General features: G+C 42.3%; 1 protein-coding gene across 1 annotated transcript; it reads right to left on the bottom strand.

Annotated features, from left to right (window-relative positions):
- Nucleotides 1-6: 6 nt before the first annotated feature.
- On the bottom strand, nt 7-12643 carry matr3l1.2 (matrin 3-like 1.2). The gene is made up of 22 exons (XM_080900357.1): nt 12370-12643; nt 10784-11675; nt 9720-9781; nt 9510-9548; nt 8919-9013; nt 7179-7216; nt 6876-6992; nt 5638-5763; nt 5365-5553; nt 4908-5032; nt 4248-4659; nt 3973-4170; nt 3810-3900; nt 3606-3622; nt 3088-3210; nt 2774-2902; nt 1880-2008; nt 1667-1797; nt 710-980; nt 478-616; nt 260-375; nt 7-144 (listed from the first exon to the last, which is right to left on the bottom strand). Exons 2-22 carry the CDS (start codon nt 11519-11521, stop codon nt 85-87), a joined length of 3345 nt encoding a protein of 1114 aa, XP_080756483.1. The 5' UTR covers nt 11522-11675; nt 12370-12643; the 3' UTR covers nt 7-84.
- Between the last annotated feature and the right edge of the window lie 138 nt (nt 12644-12781).

The raw sequence follows: 12781 nt of genomic DNA, 5'->3' as shown, positions 1-12781 counted from the left end.
TCCGATGTGTGCTTCAAATGTTGCTATAGAAACAAAGATTTTTAAAAAAGTCCATCCACACTTCTTCCTCAGTTTCAGATGTTCTCACGGCGTTGTCGTCTTCACCTTCTTCTCCGCTTTGCTTTGCTCCTTCTCCAGGTATTTCTGAAAAACAAAACAAACTTCAGTTTGTTTGGTGGAGCCGTGTGTCAGATGTGTGGAGCTGATTCAGGCTCAAAGGTCATGTGTGGGTGGAGCTATGAGTGGGGCGGGTTCTCACCTGGAGCTTGTCGTAGTGCGCCTGGCTGCTGCAGTGCGTCTTCTTCGCTGTGTCTTCGTTGGAGTAAAACAGGAAACAGATGCGGCAGTAAAAACCTGCTTTCACATGTTCGACACCTGCAGGAAAACAACAATCGTATTGATGATGACGCCTTTTTTTTTTTTTTTTTTTTTAAACATAAACCAGCCAACTGCCTGGTGATCAGAAAGTGTCCTCACCAATGGGCGTGTTGGGGTCGTACGGTGGAAGCGGCATAGACGCCACGCTGGGTTTGTTCTCAGCAGGAGGAGGAGCCTCGGTCTCCCCGCTCTGATTGGTCGATGTCTCCATCTGCTCCACCAGCTCCTCCTGTTTCTCCTGAAAGGAGAGAATTTGTTTAATCCAACTGTATTTTAAGTAATCAATAATCACGCCGTTATCGGTCATTAAAGATCTTCAGAAACGACTCACGTCCTCGCTGCTCCTCTCAGCAGAAACGTCAGGAACTTTCTCCGCGGCCGACTTTTCTTCCACTGCTGTCTCTTCGCTCACATCAGGGGTCTCCATTTCCTCCTCCTGCTGCTTCTCCTCCTTCTGATTCTCCACATCCTCCTTTTTCTCCTCCTCCACCTCTGGTTGGGCCTCCTCTTTAGGTTTCTTGGCCGGTGGTTCCTCGGCATCTTTCGAGAACTTTTGTGGCGAGTCGTCACTCGCTCTCTTCACGGTGTTCGGCGTTCGATGGCTGAGTGAACACAGTGAGATGAGACAGAGCGTTTAATGTGACACAAACACAAACTCCCAGCATGCACCTCAGTATGCTCTTCACCACAGCCTCAAAAACAGGACTGCAGATAAAACTGAACAGAACCTTTGGACTAACAAGGTGTGACCCTTGGTCAAAGCTTTAAAATGTGATGTTTCATCAACACTACAGAATAGTCGTCTGACCCGACAGTCAGCTGGTCCCAAGGCTTTCATAGAACCTCAACAAAGCTTATAAAACATCAGAAAGAGTTGTTTGACTTTTCACCATCGAATGTTTTTCTCAAAATTAGCAAACCAAAGAGTGAAAATCCCTGGCCGACATTAGAGGGCAGGCTCTCGGGACACTTCAACATAAAAACAGTATTTAAAGTTTAAACAAGTCGAAGTTTTCATGACTGAATTGTTTTTTAAGTTTTGTGATAATTTTTTTTGTTTCCTGCACAGTGATGACATCATGCACTCAGATGTCAGCCTGGAGATCATTCTGGAAATACAGGATTTTCCAGCAGTTAATGGCAGAAACATGTTCCAGCGACAGTTCCTGCTGCTTGTGGTAAAAGAGTGTTTCTAGATTGGTTGTAGTTTTTATTTGGTCGCCAGTCGAACAGCCGTTAGTGGTGACTCATGCACCCAGGGGCCACAGAAGACGACGATGACGCTCACCCGTGTTTCAGTTGCTTGTACTTCCTGCTCACGTAGATGGTCAGGCGCTTCCCGTTTAACTTTGGCGACTTCGCTTTATAATCGGCAGCCATCTTCTCGGCATCCTCGGCATTGTACATCTCGAGGAAACACTGAGGAAAAATGTTGGACAGTTTTAAAGCAGCAGTAATTAAACGGATTCAGTTCAGGCGTGCGGTTGCCCTGGTTCTGTACCTCTCTCCGGATCCTGTTCAGGAAGTACTTTTTGACCTTGCCAAATGGCTCGGCGAACTTCAGGATTTCCTCGTCTGTGTATTTGCTGTTGGGGAGCTGACCGATGTACACCACCTTGCTGGAACCGGACTGAACAGCAAGCAGAAAAGAAAACGTGATCAAATCAAAGAAAGGAGTGGGGGAAATTCAAAAGGTCTCAAAATTAATTCATTATAATCCTAAAGGCTGCCGTAAAACAGACGTTACTGATGCAAACTGAGCTTTATAGAACCTTAAATACACTCTGAATCAGTTAATCTAGCTCATAATCTGGATTAAGAGTATTTATATAAATCTCTTAATCCAGAGTGACCGTAGATTTATTGAGGAAGCATTGAAGCTATTTTTTTGATATGTGGAGAATTTAACTTTTACTTTCTCACTCCATACTAAAAGTCTAACATGTTACAGTCAGATCATCAGCCTGCTTTTGTAGTTTAAAACTGGTTAAAAGAGACTCTGAGCAAATGAGTCTTCCGCTGCTTCTTTAAACAATCAACAAAATCAAGACAGTGCAAAGATGGAGGTAAGGCATTCCACAATCTGGGGTTAAAAGGAGATTGTGGGACCATTAACAGCCTTTGTCTTCTGTGGGGATATGAGATTTTGGCCATATCGCACAGCCCTACGAGAAGCTCAGAAATATACGCTGGAGATTAAAACTGGGGGCTGCCTTTATCTTCACCAGTTTTTTGGATTTTAGATGGCCGATGTTTCACGTGGTGCATTTCATTTGTTCGTGGCTCAGTTCTGTGACAGAGCAGACTCAGACACATGAATAGAGGTTTCAAACATGTCTGACAAAGTCAAACAAAGTCGCGTGGTGTAATGAAATAAAACCAGCCGAATGCTCACCTGGATGGTGGGGTAGCTCATGGAGTGACTGATCCTCACCGGCCGCCCGCACACCGACGCCGTGATGTTCCCGTTGTAGAAGTTGGCCATCGCCCGTGCTTCTTCTTCTGTGGCGAACTGAAGGAACGCCTTACAAGAGAGAGGAGACAAACAAAGAGGGGTTTAAACGGCACAGAACAAATGTCTGTAACGCGTACGCCTTAACCTTAAAAGATGCTTCACAAGTGACTGAAAGGAGCTCTCAGTTTTACTGATTTTCAAAATTAATCTCTAATTTTAAATATTTTAAATACTGTGAGTGAGTTCTGGAGTACCTCGGGTCTCAGGTCCAGCACCAGGTGTTTGACCACCTTCCCGAAAGGCTGGGCGAGTTTCAGCAGCTCGTTGAGGTACTGGTACCCTCGCCTGAAGCCGACGATGTTCACCACCCTCATACCCTGATGGGAGGAGCAAGAATTGAGGAATTCCAGTGAAACAGAGTGAATGAAAACAGGTTTCTGAACAAAAGTTATGTTGGAAATCTCAAAATGTCTGAAGCTAGCGCAATTACATACAAAAGCAAGGATATTATGGATCAAAAACCATTATTAATGCAAAATTTTCCTCTGTGTGGAGGTTTGAGCAAACACCATTATAAACATATTGATTATTATAAACTCAGAGTATTTATCAAAGTAAACGCGTCTGACGAAGCACTAAATAGAGTTAGAGTGACAGTGTGACCTCAGAGGATCAGATTTAGAGGGAGTGTCATGCAGCTGAGATGCAGTGATCCACAGAAACATGAAGTCAAATATTAAAGGTATCAGAGCGACGGCGCTCGGGTACGTACCCCTCGCCTCGTGTTGTCTGCAGAGAAGAGGAGACACAAACAGAGAGGAAGATGTGCGTTAATTTCAAACACCTTTTTGTTGATTGAAGACATCGTCCTCACATCCATGAAGGAAAATGACTTTTTTAAGGAAAAGCTGGTGCTGCAGCACATTACAGGTACAAGTGTTAACTTTGATCTCTAAATATTGATCTGATCAGGTACCGATATTGTCCGACTCTCCATGGGCTTCGTCGTTGTCTTCCTCCAGCTCGTCCAGCGTCACAAAGTCCTCCATGTTCTCTGGGAAGTCCTGCTGGAAGAGACATCATTAACACACCTGTGCCACTCCTGGATTACAGACTGAAGGACAGAGCAGGTGCATCACCTCTTCTTCGGGTAGATCTCCCTCCGCTGCCTCCGGCGCCTCTGAGCTCTCTGCCGCCTCCATGTTCGCCTCCTCTTTGCTCTCGTGCTCCTCGGCCGAAGTTTCTGTTTCTGCCGCTTCCGTTTGTGGCTCTGACTCCGCCTCCTGCTTGACCTCACTCGTGTCTCCAGGTGTGTCATCAGTGACATCATCAGTAACCTGTGTGCAGTTCGGTTTAATTCCAGGAATCACTTTTGGCTTTAATATATTTTTCTTCATCTTTTTTGTTTTCTCACCTTCTCCTCCTCTTTCTTCTCCTCCTCCTCCTCCTGTCGAGCATCCTCAGACTCCTCTACCGTCAAATTCACAGACTCTGCTCCCTCTGACTCCTCCCCCTCTCCATCAGTTGCTGCCTGCTCCTCCCCCTCCCCATCCTCCCCTCCTTCCATCACACCTGAGACTTCCTTCTCCTCCTCCTCTTCCTCCTCCTCCTCTGGCTCTGCCTTCACTTTCTTCTCCTCTTTCTCTTCCTCCTCCTTCTTCTCCTCCTCCTTCTCCTCCCTCTTCTTGTCTTCTTTGGACCTGGAGGTGGATGATTTGGATAAGGTGGTTTTGGAGGAGGTCCTGGTTCCAGTGCCGGAGGAGGTGGAGTTGGCTTTGCCACTCTTCCTGTTCGAAGCGTCTCCTCCGCCCTTCCTTGCGTTCACACTGCGTGAAGCACAGAAGCATTAATGCATTACTGACTTAACTTTTCTTACTCAAGTTAGCTTTATTACTTATTTACTTTCTATAATTACTTTTTTTTGGTCAAATTTACTTTATTTTCTTTACTTGCTTTTTGTTAACTTAATCCAAGTTACAAAATTCTGTTAGTGTTTCCTACTGCACAGAAGAGGAAAGAGTCCTGCACCAGGTCACAGACAATGTCACAGCCATCACGCGTCTGAGGTACTCACTTGAGGGTTTTGTACTTGGTGCAGACATTGAGGCGGATCCGTCTTCCTCGGATGGTGAGGGGGTTCACAGTGTAATACTTCACCAGCATCTCTGCATCCTCTGCAGTTCCCAGCTGGATAAATGCCTGCACACATGGAAAGTCAGACTCATTTTAGCTCATGGAGGGCGTACAGGCCAATTTTGTGACCAATAAAAAAAAACAAAAAACAAAAAAAAACACACTTTCCACAATCACGAAAAGCAGCATTAAAAAAACATTAATGAATAACTGAATGTTAGTTAGAACTACCAGACCACATGGCTGACATGCCAGGTTTAAGCAACACTGGTGTCTGAAAAATTTTGGGGTGGTGGTCGAGGGATGAGAAGTTTGGATCCAGACAGATCCCTGCTCGACTTTTAAGGCTTCAAACTTTCCTTTTTGCTAAAGCTTAAAGTCAGCGATGGCACCAGTACCTGGTCTGTTAAGAAGAGGTGTTTCTCCACAACACCAAAGCGCTCAGCAATGGTCAGCAGCTCCTTCTTCTTCTCATCCTCGCGGGGCAGGTTGGAGAAAAAAACTACCTTGCTGGCTTGACCTTTGACCTCCCTCACAGGTCTGTCCATCAGTCGATCCATCGGTCGGTCCATCGATCGCTCGTCTTTCTGAGGGTCAAAAACGGAAACCTGTGAGGGTCTGAGTGTGTCAGAAAGCAGTGAGTTTTATTTAACCGGCGAGGGCAACATTACCTCGATGAACATGAGGGTCTGGGACAGGTAGAAGGAGATGGATTTGCCGTACAGAGATGCCGGGTGCTGTTTGTAGTAGTTCACCACATCCAGAGCTTCTTCATGAGTGCTCATCTCCAGAAAAGCCTGATGGACACAGATATTAGACTTCAGGTCTTACTGTGAAACAGGAAACAGGTCAGATCCTGTGGTTTGTGATCTTTAGGACGACGATACTGAAGCTTGGCTCGTTTCTGTAAAGTGTGAGGGCTTGGACTGAGCGATGGTCAAAGTTTTTCCTCTATACAGACTTTCTGGGGAAGTTTTTCCTTAAGTTCAAGTCACCCTTCTCTTTTTTGGTTTATTTGGTGCGCTTGTTTAAAAATCCTTCTGAAAAATCAACCCTTATTTGACCCGTTTAACTTTATGAGTTATGTGACATATTCAGCTTAATTTAAATAAAATTTGTAGTTAACATTTTGTTCTTTTTTAAACTTTGATTATATTTGATCCAGACATCATTTTTTGCCATTTATGTAGATTTTAACTTGCTGCAGTCAGTACGTTATTAACTTATACTGAATTTTAGTTTGATTTTTATTAAGCTCACTTTGTTTTATTGAAGCATATATTATTATTATTATTATTATTATTATATTACACCATTTTATTTAAGATGCGCTAACGTGATATTTCTTTTTCTCTCCTTTTTAAAAAACATTTTGAAAATTGTTCTTCTGAGTCAGAGCAAAACACAAATACTTCAAACAACACATCAAAAAAATTATTTGTATTTTCTTAAAAAGAAGAAGAAAAAAGAAAAAGTCCAGACATCTGACACATCTTCGACTGACTGACCTTCCTATGACTCATTAGTCTTCCCTTTCTGATTTATATTAAATTACATGAGTCGTCACATTTAAAATCAATCGCTACCTCCGACCCAATCCCGACAGAATCAGCTAACCTCGCAAAGCCCAGCAAAATCTTACCTTCACACAATGAATATTTCCAGTTACAGCCCTCAGAGTTCATAGGGGTGCTCAGAATTTTGCACTTTTAATTTGTGTTATTATTTTTACTTTAATTTCATGAGTACAGCTGGTTTCCACATCAAATTCATGTGAGTGTCCCAATCTAAAGCCAAAATCTGTTTGTTTTTTTGTTCCCTATGATTTTTAAAAATTATTAAAAGGTATTTTTTCCCTTCCTCAGATTTGAAATGAATGAAGTGGAAACAGCGAGGTGAGCTGTCCTACCTTGTTCTTGAGGATGAGGTGCTCCCTCAGGCAGCCGAAGCGCTCAGCGAAGGCGAACAGGGTCTTGTTGCTGAGAGGCTTCCTGTCGTATTTCACCACCACCACCCTGCTCCTCAGCTGAGGACACGACATTTAACACTGCTGCACCGTCACTGAAGCACCACAAAGCTTTTCAAAGATATTCTGGATGACGTGAACTTTTAAACAATGTGTTTGGCACAGAGGGAGGAAATATGTTTACTGAAACCCTCTGAAATCCACAGGGTCAGAGACACAGCAGGTGACACAAGCGTTCAGACTGACCTTATTCAGACCCAGCTGTCCAGGACCTCCACCTCCACCTGACACAGAAAAACACAATGTTTAGGCCACCAATTTAGGATCTTTTAAGTGACCAAAATGACCATGCAGGGTTTTTATTTTATACAGAAATAAACTTTTTAAAGGCTCTGATTACATTAAATTAGGGTTGTGCGATATGACCAAAATATCGCAAAAACATTTCCCATCCTGATAACACTTTATATCACAAAATAGCGCATTTTCTGTAAATGCTGTGAATCTCGGGCAACTCGATTTGCGTGAAGTGTACCTGGAGCACACGACGCCTGAATCTATACATTTTTAGATAGAAGCTGTAATGCCTGCCATTTTCATTGTGAGTATTTATTACATGGCGTGCTGCTGGGAAAAGCCTGTTCTAATGTTTGAGTCTAAAGATTATTTTGAGCACCTGACTTCTCTTTTTTTATCTGTGATGGTTTTTGTGCCCGAACATTTTCAGAGCAATTATTTAATAAGTAATGTAAGTCAGCAAGTAAATAAAGTAAGATAAGTAAGTACAGTAACAAAAGTATAGTAAGTACACTAACCAAATTAATAAGGTAAGTATAACAAGTAAAGTAAGAAAGCTGAGTAAAGTAAGCCAAGTAGAGCAACTATAGTTTATTTATTTTACTCACTAAAGTGATCACAGTAAGTAAAGTACACTAAATACAGTGAGTACAATAAACAGTAAATGAAGTGAGAAGAGTAAAGAAAATATGGTAAAGTAAGTACAGCTAATAAAGTGAGTAAAGTCTGACAAGGAAGAAAACAAATTACAGGAAGAAAAGCAAAAGTAAAACATGTTTAGTTTTGCTACTTATCTTACTTAAATAGAGTAAGTATGTACAGTCAGTAAATAAACAGAAATAGTAAAAGTAAAGTTAAATAATGAAGTCATTAAGTAAGACAAGTAAACTAAATAAACAAAGGAGTACACTGAGTACATTGAAAAAAGTAAGCAAAGAAAGTAAAGTTAACAAAGTACAGAGAGTTAAATAAGTCAGTAAGTAAAGGACGGTAAGAGTAAAACTACATTAAAGAAAATACTGGCAGCAGCCTCTGCCACCTCTCAGCCTCCTAGTAGATGCACCTATGGTATGAATTTCAAAATCCTGCATCACCTTGTTCTCAAATTGTTCAAACCTAAGTCAAGTCCATGAGAAAAATAAGAAAGCTCTGGCTGATTCATTCAGATAAGTAAAGTAGGTAACAAAACTAGGTGTAGTAAGAAAAGAATGTGCGTAAGTAAAGAAGGTAAAGTAAGATATGTAAAACAAGTACCGCTAGTAAATGAGGGAAAATAAGAACTAGGTAAGTAAGTAAAGTAAGTACAGTATGTACAGTAAGATAAGTAAAGTAAATAAGACAGACAACTAAGTATTGAAACAAAATTAAAGATAATTTACTTAATTCCTTTAATTACATAAGTATAGTAATTAAATGAGTATATTATAATAAGCTAAAGTAACTAAATTAAATTGAGTAAAAAGACTAAGCTAAGGATGCAAGTGAAGTCAGTACATTAAATGAACAAATAAATGTTCATTATATTAAAAAAAATGATGGATTTAAAATATCACGATCGGCCCTTTAGAATTTTAAAAAATACATAAGGACAAGTTAAGATGATTTATGTCCTGGAGTGGACTAAAACCTCCAGCAATAATGATAACAGTAATAATTAGAAGAAGAAAAATGCATCTGCATGTATCTTACCCCAGCTCGAGGACATCCCTCCCATTGGTCCTGAAGACATGGGGGCGGGACCCAGCAGCCCTGCAGACAGGTTGGGGGTCTCTGACAGACCTCCACTGGAAATAAATGAACTAGGGTGTGAGTCAGTTATCAAACATCTGGATTATTAGAACAAAATATAATATGATGTAATACAATATAAAAATTACTCAATTAGCACAAACAAGCTATAGAAGCTGCAAAGAGTCTGTGAACCCCAGAATTTGATTTTTTATGATATGATGTCTGATTCTCAACTGCAGTCTATCACAGATTTTACTTTAATTTGAAGTATTAAAGTATTTTTACTTCCAGTGTGTGAACAGACTGAAGTGTAATGTCCCCCTCAGTTGCCTGTAGCAGCATGTGGGCCGACTCTGCTAGTCCATGTCATGATTTCACTTCTGAGTGCTTCAATGACAGCACAAGCTAACTTAGAAATGCTAGTGCTATCATTGCTATCACTTAGCTTAGAAATGGAGTCCACAATTCAGTCATGATTACAGAGAGCAGCAGATGAATTATTTTCTACACTATAATTACTGTTTTGCTAACAGTATCAGTGTCTCTTACCCTCTGCCTGAGCCCATACCGGGATCCCACTCAGGATACCTAAAAGAAAAAACAAACAAACAAAAAAACATTCACACAATATTAAACATCTATTAAAGAGGGAAAGACCTCCGAGTTCAATCCAGCATAAACCAAGTAGGTGACACATCTTGACTGACTGCAGATGGTTTCAATGTTTTGGCTCACTGTTGTGTATTAAGAGCGACTCACATGTCAAGAAGCTGCCGTCTGTTTTCAGCATGGCGGAGTCCATTAATGTGTTGATTCCACTCCTACAAACACATCTAGAGAATGAGTGACGCTCAAACACTTTCATTTCCTAACATGGAACCTCTATACTAAAGGTCCAGTTCAAACAGTTATTAACCTTAAGTGGTTCATTCAGAAAAGCACCCAGGGAATTGTTTTTGTTTTGTTTTTTAAACTAAGTAAAAATATATATATATATTATCACCTGTTACTTAAAGGGTATGATAAAATGGTTCCTGTACCGTTTTAAAAATTAAAGGAGTGCTTTTTAAGATCTTTTAGAAATGACTTAAAAAAAGAAATGAAAAACAGCATTTGATGCCTTTTTTCCAAGAAAAGAAAAGGGTAATGTGGATCTTTTTGGATTCTAAACTGGCTAGACAAAACAGTAACAGTCACTGATTTTAAGAAGGTTATAAAATACCATGTGTATATTTCTCAAATCTTTAGCAAAGGCTTGGGAAATAGAACATTTTAAGACCATTTTAATTCCTTTTTTAAAAGTTCATACTTAATGCCCCAGAAGAAACCCTGACACCACAAACTAAAGAAAAACAAACACAAGACCCCAGCTGCCAAAAGTCTCACAGGTTTAAAAGCTGCCAATTCGATAAGTCCATGAATGTGTGAGGAGCTTTAAATGTTTCATGTTGGAGACACAAGGAGCAAATCAAGATCCTCCCAGGACTTTGTTAAAGCTAATGAAGTGAAAAGATCAAGTATATCAGACTGAATGTGTAACATGAACAGCTTTACCAGCTCATGTGAACAGATACTAATTATAAAAAGAGATTTTTGGTTTAATTGGATGACCGCTGGAAAGATCCAAATCTAACTGGTCAATGCTGGAGAGCTTCAGCTGAGAAAATGGAGACAGGGAACATGCTGTGAGGAGATACAACAAGGAAATTATATGAAGTAAACCGGACCTGAATCAGCGCCTGTCACTGACTGAAGGAAGACTGGAGCTCAAACAATTACAGTTAGTCCGAGAAGAAAAGAGGAAGCAGGTTGGACGTACTCACCATGGTGGAATGAACGTCAAAGTCACAAAGAGAGCACACGTGGGGGAACATGGGGGGCATGACTCCCAAGAAGTCTTGGACTTTTCCGTTTGACGGGGAGCCCATCCTCCTCTGCATAAAGACGGGCTCAGACGGGCCCATGCCGAGCCCACTGCGGTGGGAAAGCTCAGAGTATGGCCTCTCTCTGCTCCCACCTCCACCGCTGTAATTTAAGCCGTAGCCCCGGCCGGAGGAGACGTCCTGCAGGGAGCTGTACCCAAAGTCTGTGGAGGACTTGGCTGAACCTTGTCCCAGAGAAGAACCGCCCATCCTCCCCACGTGTCCCTCTTCCCAGCTTCCTCCTCGATACGCAGCATCAGAGGACATGGCCGCCCGCCGCTCTCCTGCTTCCCCCTTGCGACTCTTCAGCTGTCTGAGGATGTGTGGCAGCGTCTCCACACTGATCTCCTCCTCAGGGATTTCAGCCAGAGCGTCCAGGTCAGAGGGCGACAGCCCCAAACTGGCAAACAGCTTCATGGTGCTGCCAAGATTGCTGGTGCTGCCGCCACCGCCGCTGCCACGTCGGGACATCTGCCCGCTGCCGTCCTGGCCCTCCATGCCCATGCCCACGCCCACACCCATTGGTCTGTTGGGACGCTGCTCGTTCATGTTGAAGTTCAAGGTTTCTGCAGCGGCCAGGAGCCCCCGACCCACAGCGAAGTGTTTCTGAGCACCGTCAGCCTGCGTCTTCTGAGACATGATATCAAAAAGTCTGTCCCGCTCTCTGGATTCAGCACAGAGAGCCAAGATAAAGAAGGAAACAGGCGCTGGAAAGGTCTTCAAAGATGACAGGAACTTAATGTGGTCAAAGAGAGCAGGAGCTCCTTTTCTTCTGTGGTGGCAAGTCTTATTTCTGCTGAGACACAATGAGGTAGAAAAAGCTTCAAACAAAGCCTCTCCTAAGAAAACAGGAGCCAGTGGAGGCCCTGAGCAACAGACGGAGGAGCACGACTCTGATCTTTACTGCAAAGGGAACATAGGAGGCGGTTAAAGGAGGAGAGAGAGAAAGATTCACCTCAGCCCAGCAGGAGGAACATGACCTGATGCAAACAGAGTGATGGAGACCGCCTCACTGAGGAAGAGAAACTCTGAGTCCACGAAAACATCGACAAGAGGCGAGATTACAACGAGCCTCTGAGTGAATCACAGCCTGACACAGACCAGGAGTAACATCTGTGCAGGTACAGTGAGAGGAGAAGGAAAGGTGTACCAAACACGCCTACGGGGGAGGGGCTAACAGCTAAACTAAGCTAAATGCGCTAATATCATCCATAAACACTACTCTGTTTAGCCTGACATGTTTTAACTAAAAGCATAGATAATTAAAACTAGGCGTCCAAAAGTGAGTAAAAGCAGACCGACAATGACTCAGACAAGCTGTGTAGCTAAGGTAGCTAACATTGCTAACACACGTCGCCTGCTACATGCTAACACTAGAATAGGTAAAACCCTTCAATTATCTGATATTTAACGTGCAAACTGTACATGAAGCTGTTGATATATAACGTGTATAATGAGGATTAATCTGTAGACACAGACGCTCTTACCCTTTCTCCAAAACCTTTTAGATCAGTTATTTATGAGCCTGCGTGAGAGACAACCGCACACTACGAAGTATCGCGATATTTCGTCTCAACTCACAGCGGGTTTTACTGAGGTTTCTCCGCTCTTCGCGGTTCTTTTTCTTCTTTCTAGTGCAAATAGAGGGCTCGGCAAGTTCTTCTGTCTTTATTACTAGTTAATTAAACTACTCTTATCATCAGCAAGACCGAAGAGCTGGAAGGACAGTTAGGGCTTGTGAATAAAGTTTAAACAATGGACTCTCCCCCCGTGCTCCGTTTAATGGTACGTCTCAGTACGATCACGTGTCTGAATGTAACGATCAAACAAAAGGTGTCTGTTCAGTTTGTATGAAAGCTCAAAAATCTGCAGCCAGTTTTAAATACATCATTTAAATAC

The sequence above is a fragment of the Rhamphochromis sp. 'chilingali' genome (assembly GCF_963969265.1).
Source record: "Rhamphochromis sp. 'chilingali' genome assembly, chromosome: 13".
Classification (NCBI taxonomy): Eukaryota; Metazoa; Chordata; class Actinopteri; order Cichliformes; family Cichlidae; genus Rhamphochromis; species Rhamphochromis sp. 'chilingali'.
Note: the sequence above shows the minus strand (reverse complement) of the source record. Positions and strands in the feature narration are given on the sequence as shown.